Source organism: Equus przewalskii, chromosome 2 (genome assembly GCF_037783145.1).
Source record: "Equus przewalskii isolate Varuska chromosome 2, EquPr2, whole genome shotgun sequence".
NCBI lineage: Eukaryota > Metazoa > Chordata > Mammalia > Perissodactyla > Equidae > Equus > Equus przewalskii.
The window spans coordinates 92,055,812-92,075,046 of record NC_091832.1 but is presented as its reverse complement, the minus strand read 5'-3'; the positions used below and the strand labels follow the sequence as shown (position 1 = coordinate 92,075,046).

At 35.1% G+C, this 19,235-nt stretch overlaps 1 protein-coding gene across 33 annotated transcripts in view; it reads right to left on the bottom strand.

The window, feature by feature from the left end:
* Nucleotides 1-19,235, bottom strand: part of ELF2 (E74 like ETS transcription factor 2) — a 100,500-nt gene that overhangs the window by 37,483 nt on the left and 43,782 nt on the right. For 22 of the 33 annotated variants that reach the window (XM_070611667.1, XM_070611663.1, XM_070611661.1 and 19 more), the window contains one exon: nt 12,664-12,829. The exons of 2 other annotated variants lie outside the window; for them this stretch is intronic. In XM_070611667.1, the coding sequence (XP_070467768.1) occupies nt 12,664-12,829 (166 nt within the window). Of the gene's footprint in view, nt 1-5,790; nt 5,894-7,903; nt 8,100-12,663; nt 12,830-19,235 lie in introns of all 33 variants that reach the window. 9 more of the 33 variants (XM_070611695.1, XM_070611679.1, XM_070611683.1 and 6 more) reach the window with 2 other exon arrangements.

Below are 19,235 nucleotides of genomic sequence, written 5' to 3'. Positions count from 1 at the left end.
TTACAAAGTGAAAAGAAATCAAACATCTAGTTATGACCAAACACTGACCTTCACCTTGGAGAATATGGGCTATCTACTATAAAAACTGGTCTTCGATGATAAAGTCTAATGGAAAGAGAGGAAATGGGCTACATTTTCTTCCCTTGATATACTTAATGAAAAAAAAATGACAGAAATGTAAAAAATTTAAAAAAAAATTATTCCCACCCTCATCTCCTAATCCCATTCCCAAATTGTACCTAACCACTGCAAACAGGTTGAGGTCTTAGTACTGTCCCCTGATTTTTTGCGAATGGGAAAAAGAAGCCACTCATGTTTCTAATAGTACTATTTCCACACAAAAAAATTAAAATGGTGAGATCTAGGAATGCTTAATTCCATTTGACTTGCTCCTCTGCCCCTAAACCCAGAGGCCTTAACTGTCAACTATACATTTATGATGAAATTTAAATATGAGCCACCATAATAGCAATAATGCATTCTAGAACCTTTAGATTCGATCCCATTCTTGGCAATTCTTTGTCTTTCCTCACATTTCCCCTACTCTGTCCCTCCATACTATTATTTCCTTGAGTGTTTGTTTTTCTAAACCTAGCTGGTAAGCTTCTTTGAGGCCAGGCACCATGTCTTATTCAATACTGAATCACTTACTCCCTAGGAGCTATGACAGTACTTGTATATAACAGGTACTTCGTCCATGACAAATATTGTTAGTTTACTAGTATCTCAATTGTACTTAACAATTGTCATATGAAGGAGGAGGGAGAATTTATCTGCCGCTGTAACTGCTTGAAAAGGAATGATTCATGAGTTTATTATTTTAGTTTAATTGCAAATACTAACTCTAAAGAACAATTTCAGGAGTTGTTAATTGATGTAATCTAATTTGTGACAAAGCAGTTTTATAGTATGGTGAACTTACATGTTTTCTCCACTAGATTCTAAGCACCACGAATGTAGAGACATTAACTGTCTTGTCTACCGCTCTAGCCCCATGCCTTAAATAGTGCCTGGCATATAGCAGATGCTCAATGAATGTTTACTGATGAATTAATTAATAGTAATAATGCATTACATCATCTCTTATAAACCTGAAAGAACTTTAGTATCTCTTTTTACCTCCAATAACAATCTTTTGTGATGGGTATACTATAGCATAGTAAGAAATTACAGTATTAATTAGGTTTTCACAATGGCAGAAGCTCCCTTTTGGTGCTATCGTTCCCAACAGTCAAGGTAATGGTTCTCAAAGTATGATCCCTGGGTCAATAACATCAGCATCACTGGAGACTTGTTAAAAATGTAAATTCTCGAGTCCCGCCCCAGGCCCACTGAATCAGAAATTCTGGAGGTGGGGCCTAGTAATCTGTATTTTAACAATCACTCCAGATGATTCTGATGTTTCCTCAAGTTTGAGAACCACCGGCCACAGGAATTTTTGTCATAGAAATAGAAGGGATCTCAAACGAATGAAGAGGCCATAAGATATTAAATGAGCCTTTAAAGAAATATACTACATTTTAAAACATGAGAAGGTTTTAGAATAAGTTAAATTAAGTCAATCAGTTAAGAGACATGAAAAATTACCAACTACATAGTTGAAAGGCTTTTTTTTCCTTAGCAGGGATCATAAAACTGTATTCAATAAGTGACACATTTAAAATGGTTTCCAGACCATCAGTTCTTAGGGAAAAGAGAACAGAAGTAGGGCAGAATATGGAGGAGGAAAAGATGAGGAAAAGGTGGTTGACAGCTAAAACAGAACATGGATGAGACCTGGGAAAATCGTGGTTTAGATTCTAACTGAAATTTAGCACTTTAATTTTAAATAAAAGTACAAACAACAGTAGTTTTGGCAGTATCTGTGACTTTATGACCAATAGAAATCATAAATTATTTTCATATCATACAATAGTTCTTACAGATATCTCAAAATATTATTTATGGTCATCACTACTTTGAAATTACAGTAGTAAATCAGATCTGCCACTAGATCTCATTACTCAATGCATTATTAAAGATGCATATGCATTAATATATCACAATCAAAAATTAGTCTGAAAGCTACATTTCAATGTATTTCGTTCCTTTGTAATACCAGATATTTTATTTTTTAAAAAGATTGTTCTGAGAGAAGGTCCACAGGCTTCACCATCTAGTGAAAGAGGCCCATGGCATAAAAAGATTAAAAAACCATATAAAAGTTAACAATTAATAGCTGTGTTAAAATGTTGACCTCCTCTAAGAAATGGAATTCAGGAATCTGAGAAAACTTGTAGACTCTTTTCCCAGTTAACAAATGGGCATGGACGATGCATAAGAGACAATGATTCCTCCTCCTTCTGAAACAGCATTGTACCAAAGCACTCAACTTTTAATTCCAAACAGAAAGCTAGCTCTGTAACTACCTTAATCTCTATAACTCACAGCTTACTATGGGCAATGAGCATACCTATAGCCCAAATCTGTAGAGGGAGACAATTTAGTGGAAAGTGAATAAGAATAGTTGACTAGCTATTAGGGAGCTGTATATGTGGAGGCTAAGGAGTTCAGACTTTATTTTAGGTAATTCTTTGACTGTCTTATTTTACTTTTCATTTACAGTAACTCACTATTTTGGAAACAACTAAATTTGTATTAAAAACATACTTTGTTTAAAACTCTTAAAAGGCTTCCCATTGCATCAAAGACTTAAAGGTAAGACCTGAAACCATAAGACTTCTAGAAGAAAATTAGGCAGTACACTCTTTGACATCAGTCTTAAAAGGATCTTTTTGGACACCATGTCTTCTCAGACAAGGCAAACAACAGAAAGAACAAACAAATGGGACTTCATCAGACTAAAGAGCTTCTACAGGGAAAACAGGATTGAAACAAAAATACAACCCACCAACTGGGAAAAAATGTTTGCAAATCATACATCCGACAAAGAGTTAATCTCCATAATATATAAAGAACTCACACAACTCAACAACGAAAAGTCAAACAACCTGGTCAAAAAATGGGCAGGGGATATGAACAGACATTTCTCCAAAGAAGAAATGCGGATGGCCAACAGGCATACGAAAAGATGTTCATCATCACTGATCATCAAGGAAATGCAAATCAAAACTACATTCAGATTCCACCTTACACCCATTAGAATGGCTAAAATAACCAAAACAAAAAATAACAAATGTTGGAGAGGTTGTGGAGAAAAAGGAACTCTCATACACTGCTGGTGGGAATACAAATTGATGCAGCCTCTATGGAAAACAGTATGGAGATCTCTCAAAAAATTAAAAATAGAAATACCATATGACCCAGCCATCCCACTACTGGGTATCTATCCAAAGAACTTAATCAGCAATTCAAAGAGACCCATGCACCCCTATGTTCATTGCAGCATTATTCACAATAGCCAAGACATGGAAGCAACCTAAGTGCCCATCGACTGATGACTGGATAAAGAAGATATGGTATATCTATACAATGGAATACTACTCAGCCATAAAAAAGGATAAAATCGTCCCATTCACAACAACATGGATGGACCTTGAGGGTATTATGTTAAGCGAAATAAGCCAGATAGAGAAAGACAATCTCTGTATGACTCCACTCATACGTCAAAGATAAACAAACATGTGGACAAAGAGAACAGACTAGTGGTTACCAGGGGAAAGGGGAGGTGGGGGGTGGGCACAAAGGGTGAAGTGGTGCACCTATAATATCACTGACAAATAATAATGTACAACTGAAAGTTCACAAGGTTGTAAACTATCATAATCTCAATAAAAAAGAATTTTAAAAAAAAAGGATTCCCATTGCCCTTTAGATAAGGTCCAACAAACAGATACAAAGCTTACAAAGTCCTCAATAGTAATTTTTTTTTTTTACCTCTTTAGCCTAATTTTAATCCCCTTTCCATCTCATAATCCATATTCTAGCCATATTGAATTCCTTTCCACAACTCAAATAGGCCATGTTCTCCTTCCTCCAGACCTTCAACCATGCTATTCTCTACTTGGCTAATTACTTCAACCCCTTTCAATCTGTTTAAATGTCACTTCCTCAGGGAGGCATTCTCTGACCTCCTAGGCATTCCCCTAGTGTATCCTCCCTAAATCTTTCATTAATCCTATGATAACACTCATCACATTTAATTTAATAACGTGTTTAATTGTTCATCTTCTCCACAAAGCTGAAAGCCTAGTGAGGGCAAAGACAGGGTCTTGTTTACAAGATATCCTCAGGAAGAGCTGGCAGAGGCTGAACGCATGTATGGATTTGCCTAGAGATATGCTTTAAGCACTCCTATTTGTACCTCTAAGAACCTTGAGCTATCCCTACTTGGCAACATTTCTAACACTGTGGCTACTCACTTAAAATTCTATATAATCCTATTTAGCCCTCTCCTCAGACTGAATTAATAAAACTGTATTACTTAGACACATTGTTATATGGTAAAATTAAAAGTTAGCTAGTGTTTTTTTTTTTAAAAAGTCTGAGTGGAAAGGAATGAATGCTACTTGTTTCCAAAACCAAACATTCTTCCATGATCTATTTTCTAGATATCTTTCCTTTTACATAAAATAGATGTTTATTGAAAAGTATACAAATTCCATTTAAGATCATTCCTTTTCATTTCTGCTTTATTAATTGACAGGGTAGTTCTTTGCTTTTGCCCACTATTTTTTCCTTCACATAATTAATAATCTGTAAACATATATTCAAGTACACTAAAAATCAGTGCCTATTTTAAAGAGTCCTTAAAGGATCTTGTTTTAAAATGATAGTTTAGAAAACAGAAGCTGCATTTCATTTTCTTTTTAGATCACAAAATCCAATTAAAAAGTGACAATTATGAGAAAACTCTATTTACTGGTTTAAGTAAATATTAAAATAATTTTCATCTTCTATACTTTCCATAATGTAACACCTTATGGTTATTTTGTATACATTTAAACAAAATTAAAAACCCTCTCTTTAAAGTAAAGAATTTAGAGATCTTACTCAACACATACAGGGACTTTCACAATTACAACTCACCTCCATTTTTCATAAACCTGATATTTTAATGTCCAATTCCCAGTAAACAGGAATTTCAAGAAGATTCATAATTGCATGATACCATATTTCATTAATTCTAAGAGGCATATTTTTTCACATTTTGCCATCTCTGAAATCAGGATGTCTCTTACAATTGAGGGTATCCTAAAATTTATCACTGGCAGCATTTTTTCTTTTCGTGGTCTAAGAATAATGTTTATTACAATTCATGGCATCTTAGGCTAAATGAAATACAGTTATTAAAACATTAACTTTTCTCTAATAATGCTTTGTAACTTATCTAAATCACAGTACATTTATAAGTCAAACAATTCCAGAATCAAAACTAAATGAACTTAAGATTCACATTTTACTTAGACTAACGACTAGGCTAAACTCAAGAAAATAGACAAGTGGAAGAAAAAATCTCTTAAAAAAAATTTCAGAAGTCTAGATTAGAAGCAGAAATAACAGAAATGCAAAAAAAAAACTTGAAGATGTTCAGTCAGTAGTAGCTTCTAAGAAAGTGGAGGCATGAAATAGCCTTAGAGCTTATCTATAAGAAGAAACAAACATTAGGAACATGGCAGGGATAACTCCGATAGCAAATTGTTTAGGAGGAAAAATACTATTGTTTTATTTCTCCCTCCTTAAGGAGGAATCATTGTCACCCTTAAAACAAAAATATGGTATAGGTAGTTGAAATAATTGTAATTAAACGTAAAATTGTACAAATTCTTAATAAATTAAAAACCAACCTACCAGCATTGTCTTCCTTCTGGCTCAATCTGTTTCACCTTCAGGCAATCCTAGGATAGGGGCTCCTTTTCAGATCCCCAGTTTTTCATGTCGATCTTCTACCTCCCTGTGGCAACAATATTTTCTAATTAAAAGAGTCCTTTTGTGCCACAGGGAGGATTTCTGATAGTATAACAAATACAAAGTTATCACAGCTCATCATGAAGTCAACTTAGTCTTGAGATTCTTCAAGAAAGAAATTTGGCTCTTTATCTTATTTTTCAAGAGAGAAATCTGGTTTTCTTTTTTTTAAATGCATTTTAAAAACCTACACTTTCATTTATTTAAAAAAAAGCACTTCTTTTCGTTGAATTATATAAAAATTTTTATCTATCTTTTCAACAAATCTCTGAACACAATTTTGTTGATCATAAAAAAAGTTGTTTAAGTTTTCTTAATAATTAACTAAGACCAACTTTTTATGTTTTGCTACTTGGTTAAAAACTAAAATCTTGTACCCAATGATCAGAAGAGGTAGGAAGTTCCCAGATCCCTGTCAGCCAATGTTTGTTAATAAAGATTAGTAAGTCTACTTGTATTACATTACACGATGTTAATTATGCTTAAAATGTACATTAAAAAAAGACCAGCAGGAAATGTAAAAAAGCAGAAATTACTGTCCCCTTATTGGTAAGATGATAGGTGATTTTCACTGTTTGTTTATTCTTTACAATACTTTCCAATTTTTCCAATGAGCATGTATTGCTTTTATTATAAGAGAAAAATCAAATTTAGATGTAAGCAAGAATGATTAAAACGTACTGTGATTTTAAGATGAAGTTAATCTAAGTATGACACTACGGCTTTGATATATTTTGGATGACTACATTTATGTTTTTTGGATGACTTTTTTTTATACTTTAAATAACCTTAAGGTATTCAATATTTACCATATAAACAAAAAAGAAAATATATTTAAGATCTCACATAAACGGTTCTTGATTATACTACAAGTCAAAACTCAATTTGTTTCAGTATGTATTTCCTAACATCTATGTGTTAAACACTGTATTATATACACTACATTCGAAAAAATTAAAAAATATGGTCTCTGTCTTCAAAGGACTTATAAGCTCACTTTGAAAACAAAAGGGGTATACACACAAAGGACTGTACAAGAAAGTAAATGGTCAAGTGCCTACATGCAGATGGTCGAACAGAAGACCAGGGAAGGAGGGGGTGTTTAATGTAGGCCACAATCACTGTGGCAAGTTTCATGAGGCTAGGCCTTAAAGAATAGATAATACCTGAACAGATTCTTGATAGAAAACTGTATTTGAGCAAAAGCTCAGAAGCATAAATAGCATAGTCCATGCAAGAGGCAGTAAGGAAAAGAGCTAGAATACAGTGTTTCAGTAGCTAAGAAAGCCAGAATGGATCTGCTTCTGGATGATTCCGTGAGTCACTAAATTTGGCAGAGGAGTGGACTTTGAAATCTGATAAATAAAGAGCAGCTGGAGAATGAGAAATGGAGATGCCAAAGCACAGTAAGTTAAGGAAGGAATAATAAGGAAAAAGTACGGACTGAACGTATAAAGCATTTGTTTTGTTAAAAAGTGGAAGTGAAACAAAAGAGAAAAACTCCACAGAGAAGTAAACAACTGTTCTGTTTTAATGTATGAAAGACCTTCTCCATATTTGAAAGCACAAGGAAAGGTCCTAATAAAGTTAATGGAACACTTACGGAGCACCCACAACCTCACAAGCACTGTGCTTTAATATATTTATTTTATGAATTCCTATTTTATGACAGTGAAACAGACTCTGAAAAGGTTAAATACTGCCAAGTAAGTGATAAGGCAGAAATGTGAAACCAGGACTAACTAACCTAATCAACATTCTTCCTTTCCCTACAAAGAGCGCTACTTTAAAAGGCTAAAAAGAAAAAAAACGATTAAGCTCGGGAATAGTCACCCAGGATTTTCTATCATATTTGACTACTCTCTGGCTCTCATTTTTCCTCAAAATGCAAACATTCCCTAAGGTTAATTCCTTAAGTCTGTGCCCTTTCTTTAGATCACAGAGAGACAAATACACAATTTAAATATCTTACCCCTTAGGGAAATCTCTCAAATACCTTTCTCCTTGGAGGTTTCATTTATTTCCAAGGCTTCAATGAGGATGATTCCCAAATCAGTCTCTCCTCGGCCGTTCTTTACTAAGCTTCAGGTGTACTCGATATCGTCTATTTGCCCCTCCAGATCTATTCTCCACCCTTCCTCTGCTCTGTGTCAGGAGGCTGACTTCATCAACAGGGCTCCCACGGCTTCAGACTGGGTTTGGTCAATGGAGTGCCATGGCAGGGGAATAGAGGGAGAAAGGAGAATAAAATCAGAGTACTTATGTCTGCCCTCAAGCCAGCTGTGTCCTTTGACCAAAGGTCCCAGATTCTCCCAAAGTGACCTTCTCTCCAGGGCTCTCTTCTGGGTTCCGATAACCCTTCCCTCCTTCTGGTCCTTGGGCCAAAGGAAAGAGACAGCTCTGCTATTGCTAGCTCTGGAATACCACCCTCTCTTTTATGGTCATCCAATGCCTGCCCACATATTTTTAAGTAGCCATTTATTAAAACATTCCTTAAATTATCCTAATTTGAGTATGCCATCTCCTTGGTGATGCGATCCTGACTATACATTTGTGCATCTTTAAATACCTATTTCCCCTTAGATGCTCTGCTTCAATTCAAAATCAACACGCCTATTACCAAACTTATCTGCTTCCCGAAACAGTCTTGCCTTCCTCAACTCCCTATATGATACTATGGCTATCACTTAGGGTCCAAAAACTACGGGTAATATCTTACCTAACTATGCCTCTCCCCCTAATCTGTCATGTCAAGTCTTGTTAGATCTTCCCTTCTATAAGCCCCATCTGAAGTTCCTATTGCTTCCACCTTGTTTTCGTATTTCTCAAGTCATCCCTTGACTCATAGTACAACAGCTAGTCTTCCTGCCTCATCTTTTCCCCTATAATTCATCCTGTAGCTCCTGAGATGCTAATTAGTACTTTCTACTCAAAACCTTCCAAATCTTTCTGCTTCTTATATGCCTAATTACTAACTCGGGTTCAAAGCACAATTTAGTCACAACTCGTAATGGAAGCTCCTGCCAGTCTCATTTACTCAATATCTTACACATGCCTTGAATTTCAATATTCCATCCATTTATTAATTATATTTCCCTCAGTCTACAGTGCTTTTCACCTACCTCCTATCTGCCCATCCAAATCTGTCCATCTGTGCTTCTTCTTTACTTTCTCTAAAACGTTGCCTAATCCTGTAAATTGAACTTTCCTCTTCTGAGAATTTCTTTGAATTTGTAAATAGCACTAAATTAATTCTATGCTGCTTTATATTTTGACTATAATATATATATTTTATCTCCATAATTATTAACCCCTTGAGGGAAAGAAACGTGTTGAAAACACTGCTCTTGTACATAACAAATGCAAAGTATTTGTTGATGTATTCTTATAAATTAATGTGGAAGGTTAAGAGGATAAATATAATAAGTTAAGGTACAAGAAGAAGAAGCAGATCCTAAACATTTGCTTAGTCTTCTCAGGCAAGTGTTAAAAGATGTCTATCAAAACTTATCTATTATTGACTGCATTGGTATAAATTTGCTACTTTTTAAATGGTAATCTGTAATAACCTTTTAACATTTATATACATAATTTTTTTAAGAGTGAACATAAAAACTGCATTTTCAAATCTCAGTAGGGAATCCATGAGATTTGCTTCCACCCCCAACTCACCACATCAGTCTACCCAGCAAGCCTCCAGAACTGGTGGAGTCTGCAGCCAGTGGCAAAGGTATTTCCTGCCTGCCAGAGTCAAGATCACCATTCATCCATACTTCACTACTATTCCTCAAAAGCTCTTTATGATTACTAATCTTCAATTATCATCAAAAAGCAATTTATAGGTTTAGATGAATATGCCTATTTTTAACGTTTCAAAACACATGCGGTTTTTCCTATAAAATTTAAGAGAGAATTACTACTACACACAAGCTCCATGAGGGAAATATAGACTTTAAGTCTATAAAAAGGTGAAGCAAAATAGCCTATAATTACTACTAAGAAAACGAGAAATCACTTTATACACAAAATAATGAAGATGGCTAAATGTACATCATTACATGATTTTTGTACTCCTGCCTGGATGACATCATGAGCAGTTTCGGATACAGACATATACACGTCGGTATATAGGAATAAAAGAAGAAAAACCTCAATGTAAACACACAGAGAACTGATATAACAAGTCACTAAATACAATTTCAAACATTTCTTAGACTAACATAATCTAAGTTATTAATGTATAATATAATGTACGATGTGCAAAAACAAATTTTATTCTATACTGGATCTGATTTCCACCAATTCACCAAATAAAAAATGCTATAGCCATATTATAAACATGACTTTTCTTTTCTTCCCAGTCAGCTTCTTCTGCAAAACCTATACATATCTGGAATTTAAGTTAAAAATTTATATCACCACAAGAAACGAACCTGATCCTAATCCACTGCCTAGAAGGAAACATGCATTACAGTAAGTCATAACAACCTTTATTCATCTGTTCTAGATGTCAGAAGAATGAAAACTTATTTAGATTTTAACTTGTTTAAAAATGTATTTTATCCTTTAAATGAAAACAAAGTTAAGCTCGGATTAGCTGATTCTAAACTAATCTATATATATTAACAATCCTTATAGTTACTTTAAAAATCCATGAGCCATCATATTTTAAAATAACTTAGTATATTGTAGTCTCCAAGTTCTGCATGCCTTATGATGGACAAATGCAAATGTTTAAATTGTTCTGATTATAGATATATGAGACAGCAGTTTTCAGTCTGAATTTGGCATTGCCTTTCAAACAGTTGTATCTGAATTCTAAGTTTTACAGTGTTGTTCTGTAAAGAGAGAAAAGAATAGCTATACTATTCTTTATTTTTAGAAGTATTAAAGCAAGCATAGATTAAAAAAAAAAGCCAGAATGGAATTAAAAATGTAAGCTGAACTTCTCAGGTACTTTTAGACTATTCTAGAATAATGTAAGTTATTTACTAACATTTCTTTTCAGTGTTGAAGAAAAATAAATATATTAAGTATTCAAAAACCACTTTTAAAATATCACAAAAGTAACTGTTCTTTAACCCAGACTTTGTATATCCTCTTTTTCAATATCACAATCACTCATACCTTGGCCCTGCAAAAGATACCATCACCCTCAGAGTTCAAAAAGACTAGGAAAATAAAATCCCTTAAGAGGATTATATTTGTTGCTATTTGGAATTGTTATACCTGAATAATTTAAATTAATGAAACACTGACCATCAATTATACAACCAGTAAGATCTGGCCAACCTGCTCTGGTATTTTAATGTGATAAATATCGTAATTTTCTACTGATGCAAATTTGGCACTGTGGTTTTCATTTTTACAAAGTTTCCAATTTGCTACCAAAATCATAGTCTTCCTTACTTTTTTTGATCAAGACATTTTCCAGAAATTTCAAACAGGTTATATATTTTTTTCATTCAACTTAAGCTATCATACTTTTTTTCTCATGCTATTAGTTTTCTACTTAGTTATGCTCTTATAATAAAATTAGTACAATATCTACTTCAAAATATCATGCTGCATAATACTTTCAACTGCTCTTCCTATTCTTTTCCTCAAGAAGAAAATTCATCTCTGCCACTGCACTAGTTTCAGACTGGAAAACTCCCCAAACTCAAAAAATCACATGTATCTTCCTGCCACTTGCGTTATCTACTGTAAATCAAGAACCACTCCAGACTACAGTCACAAAGCCTATATGAAGTGTTTAGCTACCTGTTTTGATAAAATGAGTTGATTACCACTTCACATGGGGTTTGCTGGCACTGTTGTCCTTATTGCTCTGAAGAGCAATGTAACTTCCAATCCCTCAGCTCAGTAAGAAATAAAACTGGAGGAAAAACAGCTTTAAGCTGGAAGAAGCCACAAGTCCTAGGGAGTGCTACTGGGCCTCAACAAGCAGAAAGACATGAAATACTCAAAATTTTTAATCAGGAGACTTTGCCACATTTACGGAACTTGATTTAAATACTTAAGAATTTTTATTAGTATTATAAACCAAGTAATAGGATTCTTTTTCTCCATTAATTGCTAAAGATGAATTTTAATGTTTATTCTTATAAAATAGTCACTACAATCCTGCTTGTAAAATACTCTATTTTCTTTATGGTCAATGGCAAAAATGAAAAAGTTTCTCCAAGAATTATACATACTAATCCCCAATTAAACATACAGTTATCTCACCACAGACAGACTGAAATACCAAAATTTCTAAGAAGACAAAAAGGGAAAAGGAATTTGACAGACTACTACAAAGATGCTTCTGACCTCAGAAAAAAGGAACCATACTGCTCTATGATATTTATTCAAAGAAACTGTTAATCTGTTATAGAATGAGCATATTATATTTATTTTTTGAATTAAAAAAAAGTTAGCCTCATATACTAGCCTACTAACTTCTCTAAGTAAATAACAACTAGTCAATATTCACACTCCCAGAAAAAAATGAAAAAAATAATTTTATTATTATGATCCTGTAATTTGTCCTTAAGGTCCATGATTATGAGACTCATACTTCAAAAAATTATAATGTAGAACTTCTTATATCTATATACCTTCCCTTAAACAAGAGACGTTTCACTGGTTTCCAAGCTATACTAATAGCATTATAAAGAGGTTCTTTGGTATATTATTCATCCGGCAATAATAATGTTGACACTTTACGAAATGAGAGAGTTATAAATAATAAACATTTTATGAGACGTCTACCTGTTTCCACATTCTCGGTCTCAACTTCTTGTTCTTCTGCCACATCTTGCATCATATAAGTCTCATCATCATAAACCAGAACCTGGGCTGCATAGCCCTGCTCTAATCTGGCACTTGGAACTGGCTCCACAATCACTGCTGGGTATTCAGAAACCTTTTCACTTTCCTACAAGAGCAAATTTAAAAAACAATCAACCTTTTTATTCACAAATGCTGGATTCACTTATAAATCCTTGAGTTCATATAGTCTCAAGGAGTCCACACAATGAGTTTCATGTATTATAAATATGACTGTAAAAACCCAAACAAGAGATGAAAAGGGGTAACTTCAATAATCTTCTAACTCTCAAGAGGTGAGACATAGATTAAACATTTTAAATAATTAAGGCTTTGGGATTAAGATGGCAAATTAAAAATATGCATATAATTTTACTCTCTCAGGAAAGCCCACTGAAAGGTAGTAAAAGACTTTTAGACATATACCCATAAGGAGAAGAGATAAGACCAAGAAAATCTTGGGAAGATTGAAAGTGGATGGATGAGTATTATTATTAAGTGATTTAGCAGACCCACGAAAACTGAATATCATAGCCTGGCAGCAAAAAAGAAAGTTGGCAAACAAAACATCTTACACTGGAGAATCCACAGAAGGCAGTACCAATTACTTCTAGAAATGGAGGAGCAGCAGGTGGTACAGAAAGTGGGGGGGGGGGGGGGGTTTAAAAACAAGAAGGATTACATTAAAGCTGTTTGAAAAGCACTAGACTGCTCCCTCCTCCATGACAACAAGCCCTCCCTCACCTCAACAGAAGATTGGAGAGTTACTTTCTGGAGAGGGAAAAACAAGAGCATCTTTGAGGTATATTAGGCATATCTGCTAGTATCCATACTGTATCAAAAACCGAATTTCCAATCAGCTTTTTAGTTCTCCACTTTTAATCATGAGCAGGCAGCCAAAAGCCTCTAACATAGGATATATACATATACATACACACACACACATATATATTCATATTCTTCATAGAGATATGAGAAAACATTATATCCATGAAACAAGAACAGAATACAATTTACTAACATTAAAAAATAAAGAGTTCTTAGAAATTAAAAACGCAATAGCTGAAATAACAGAGGCTTGAAAGATAAAATTGAGGTAATCTTCCAGGAACCACAGAAAAAAGATAAAGCAATGGAAAATAGGAGGGAAAGGAGAGCAACATTAGAGAACCTCATCCAGGAGGTCCAATATCTGAATAACAGGAGTTCTAGAAAAAGAAAATGGAAAGGTGGGGGTGAGGAGGTGGGTGGGAAGGTTGGGAAGATATGAAAGAATTCCAGAAAATTTTCTAGAGCTGAAGGATATGAGCTGCCCATTTGAAAGGACGTACCAAGTGTTCAGTATAAAAAATTAAGGGAGACCTACACTGAGGCACACCATTGTGAAATATCACAACACTGGGGACAAAAAGAAGGTTCTACAAGCTTCTAGAAAGAAAATACAAGTCATATACAAAGCACTAAGACTCAGACTTCAGTCTTCTCAACAGTTACGCTGGAAGGAAGATGACAATGGAGCCATTTCTTCAGAATTATAAAGGAAAATTATTTCCAACCTAGATTTCTTCACCCAGTCAAACCATCTTATGAAAGTAAAATAAAGGTATTTTTTCAGACATGAAAGATCTCAAAATATTTACTCTCTATGCATTCTTTCTCAAGAAGCAACTGGAACATGTAAGTCCATCAAAAAAAGAGTAAATTTTTAATAAAGACAAGGACTTAGGATACAGAATGTAGGAGATCCAACATGGGACAGAGACAATTCTAATCTTCAAGGAGGACTGTGAAGAGAGATTCCAGGATGCCAGCTGTGCACTGGATTTAAAGGGTAACCAGTCCATACTGTAGCAATGTGACTCCTGATACAACGTGGTAAACTGTGATCACCAAGATAACCAAAGACATTGTTCGTAAGGATACAATGCCCAGGTAAGCCTATTCCAAATTTTTATTTATGTTTGGCTGCCTTGATGTACCTACTCACTCCACCTTGCCTTGCTACCTGGATCAGCTGAGAACACTCATTTTACCTCTCAGATGTGTTCCACTTTGATCTACTCCTAAGTGTTGGAAGAAGACCACGAAGAGCTTACTAACCAAAAATAAAGAACTGCACTCTTCTCATGTGACCATATACTTGCTGAACAAACCTGCAATACCAGGTCCATACTGTAGCACTGCCAGATACGTGACCAAGATGGCTTTATGTTTCCAAGAACTAACTCATGACGTTGCTTACTGATTACCCGAGTAGCTTTTCAAACTCAGTGAACCTGATGCCTGATAGTCAGCCCTTTTCCTGGAAGCCTTCATCTAACTACAGCAATGCTGGCCTTCCCTAACTCAGTTAGCTTGGTACATTATTCATTTTTTCCAAAGTATACAATATGTTGTTTAAGAATATATCCACAGACAATAAAACTATAAAGAAAAGTAAAGGAATGATAACACATAAATCAGGATAATGGCACCTCTGAGGACAGCGATGGGGATATAAGAGAGGGGCACACTTAGTATTTTCAATACTACTAATCTCTATTTTTTAACCTGAGTGATAGGTAATATGTATTCTTTTTGTTATTCTTAACTGAAATATATATATTTTATACATTCTTCATTTTGTATGAAATATTTCACAAAAAAATTTAGATAAATTACAAAACAAAGATACAGTAAAATTTAAAAAAAGAAAGTACATGCTGAATATTAACATTGAATTTCCTACTATGTATAAGGCAAAAAATGTAAGACCAACTTTTTTAATGTTAAAAAAAGTCTTTCCCACAAATTGGATATATGAACAGTTGAATCTCCACGCTTCTTGCTCAGCTTTATAACCAAAGCCTCCAGGCAGCACCACGTAGCTATAAAATTGCTGTTAAGCAGAAGCATGGGACAGGTAAAGACTGATGAGGTCTCCACTCAACAGAAACTCAGAAAGAAACATCATAAGTAGCATCTGAACTAGTATTGACCTAGGCAGTAAATATTTATATATATATATAATCCAAGGGACTTAAACTCCTTTCACTCCTCTGAAATCTAATGGTATTTTTTTTTTTTTTTAAGATTTTATTTTTTCCTTTTTCTCCCCAAAGCCCCCCGGTACATAGTTGTGTATTCTTCGTTGTGGGTTCCTCTAGTTGTGGCATGTGGGACGCTGCCTCAGCGTGGTCTGACGAGCAGTGCCATGTCCGCGCCCAGGATTCGAACCGACGAAACACTGGGCCGCCTGCAGCGGAGCGCGCGAACTTAACCACTCGGCCACGGGGCCAGCCCCTGAAATCTAATGGTATTTTTAATAGTACCATTAGTCTGAGATTATTTTATGTTATGAACTCCCCTCCCCCACCCTACCAGCAGGATATAAATCAAATTTTCTAAACTATGAAATACTTGAGGACTAGAATTCTGTACAAGGCCAATTCCTCTATCTATACTCTCTTCCCCACCCAGTAGAATTCTGGACCCACTCTCCTCTCTCTTATATCTTCGCTGGGTTTTGTTTTGTTTTACTATTTCAATGGTTCCTTCTCTTTAACCATACAAAAGCAAAAATATTTTTTACTCAAGAAAAAATTCAATTCTTTCTTTTAATTAAACTCCAGATCTTTGCTTCTTATACTTGTATACACCTCTCAAAAGGACAGTGTGACTCCTTGACTCATTATCTACATGTACTTTGTAATCTGGATTCCACTACCTCACTGAAACAATTCTCTCAAAAAGTCAACAGGGGCCAAATTCTTTCAGCTTTCACCCTCCTTTGCCTTTCCGTAGACTCTTATACGCTGACCATCACCTCGTCTTAAAAATTATTTCTTCCATCTTTTTGTTCTCTTTCTACCACTCTACTTTCAAGCATCTCCTCTGACTCTTCCATCTCCAGTGACTCAAATGTAGCCAACTTACTAAGGTTCTGCCCCAGCATCTCCCTTCTTTTTACTCTATACTACCTTCCCATGCAGGCCCACTCGTTCTTAAAGTTTCAAATAGAGCCTCTATGCTGATGATTACTAAATATATGTCTTCCTCTCTGACCCATCTCCTGAAATCCAGAAGGAAACTTTAAACTTCCAACTTAACATCACTCCAGGAATATTCAACCAATACTTCAGCTTCACATGTCAAAATGGAACAAACTCTCAACATCTCCCCCTCTTCCCCCACTGTGTTCTTCTCTAAACCTCAGTATCTTCATATTTAAAAAAGAGATTATTCATACCTCGCAAAGTCTCTTGAAAATTAAATATGCACAAAGTACTTTGTGTCTAGCAGAGAGTATGTACTCTGTTAGTGATAGCTATTATTATATTGTAACGATAGTAACAGTATTCAAGCCTACTACTTGCCCTCAACTTTGGAGTACATCTTTTCACATGACAATCAGAATTGTTTGTATTACTTCTTTGTACAAAAAGCTTTCATGACTCCCCATTTGTCTAAAAGGAAAGTTAAACATACTAAACAATGGTTTTCAATACTCTGAAATAAAACCCTCAACCCACCTGTTAAGAACTGAATTGTGTCCCCTTAAAAGATGTTGAAGTCCTAACCCCTAGAACTTGTGAACCTGCCTATTTGGCAATAGGGTCTTTGCAAATGATCCAGTTAAGATGAGCCCTAATCCAATATGACTGTGTCCTTATAAAACGGGGAAATTTGGACAGAGAGAGACATACAGAAAGAAGATGATGTGGAAGACACAGGGGAACAGCATCTACAAGCCAAGAAACGCCTGAAACTACCAAACGCTAGGAGGAGAGGCACAGAAGAGCTTCACCCTCACAGCCCTCAGAAGGAACCAACTGTGCCAACACCTTGATTTCAAACTTCTAGCCTCCAGAACTATGAGACAATAACTAACTACTGTTTAAGCCACCCAGTGGTACTTTGTTACAGCAGCCCCAAGAAACTAATACAACACCTTCACAGCCTTTCTCCCTACATTACTTCACATAGTTGTTTGATTATTTGCCTTGTTCTAATTGCCAAATGTGAAAGCTTCTATGACTTTTGCTCACATTCATTTTGTAGCCTGAAATTACCTTCCATATCTGTCTAAATCCTTTTCATCCACTCAGGGCTCAGTTCCAGGGAGTCTTCCAGAATCCCCCAATCTGCATCAATTTTTCCATCCCAGGTATTTCTAGAACAAGTTGTTTGCCTAATATTATCACTGTTCATCATCCTGTATTATAATTATCTGTTTATATATCCAACTCCTTGACGAGACAGTAAGATGTTTGAGAGCAAGAGTCCACATCTTAGTCAACTTTCATATCCTCCTCATCAACATGCACTTCATATAAACTGAAGTGGCATTTAATTATTTGTAGCTTCATTCAAAGAATTACAAAGCTCAACAAATTTTAATATTAACAGGTATTCATAGAGTCAACATCTGCTAATCTATAACAGCAAATAACTTCATGAGGTTTTTCTCTGCCAAATACTAGGGACTAGAGGACAGAGCATACAGATACACAGATAATTATTGCTTTGTACTGTGTAGAGGAGTGAGCTTACTGGGAAAGGAGGGTGGAAAAGGAAGGAATCAGGAGACTTTGTTTTATAATAATATAGTAAAAACTTACATTTCCACTAGGTTATTTTACTTACGATTACTATAATCTTGCTCAAGTCACAAAACATGCAATAATTAAAATGCATGAAATGGGGCCAGCCCTGTGGCCAAATGGTTAAGTTCACACTCTGTTTCGGTGACCCAGGGTTTCACTAGTTGAGATCCTGGGCATGGACCTAGTACCACTCATCAAGCCATGCTGAGGAGGCATCCCACAAAGCAAAACTAGAAGGACCTACAGCTAGAATATACAACTATGTACTGGAGGGCTTTAGGGAGAAGAAAAGAAGAAGATTGGCAACAGATGTTAGCTCAGGGTCAATCTTTAAAAAAATAAAAAAATAAAACAAAATAAAACACATGAAACGCAGATTCAGCAGGTCTTGGTACAACCTACCTAGTTCCCTATAAGCTAAGGTAGTCACCCTTAGCACATGAAAACATGGGATACCCAGTTAAATTTGAATTTCAGATAAACAACAAATATTAAGTATAAGAATGTTCCATGCAACATTTGGGATATCCCTAATGTAAAAAGTTATTTGTTGTTTACCTGAAGTTTAACTGGACAGCCTGTATTTTATATGGCAACCCTACAATAAGCACTAACAGTGATCTCAAAAACTTCAAGGAGAGAGATTCTTAGTTTAAATTAAAGGCAGGACTAGTGCAACACTGCAGTGTTCACCTAAAAAGTCCTTTTATAATGCATTCAAGTCATTGCTTTCCAGGTATCAGAAGTTTCCAAAGACAAATCCTATAAAATGGCTGAAGATAGTGGTACTGTAATCCTTTATCACTGTATGTTAAAAATATATTGAAAGACATGAAATTCGGGAGTATATTAAAAATACATGAATTTGTTTCCCACTTTTTTCTTTTGTGGAGACTAAGACCACTTTCAAAGCTTTATCAAAAATGAAAC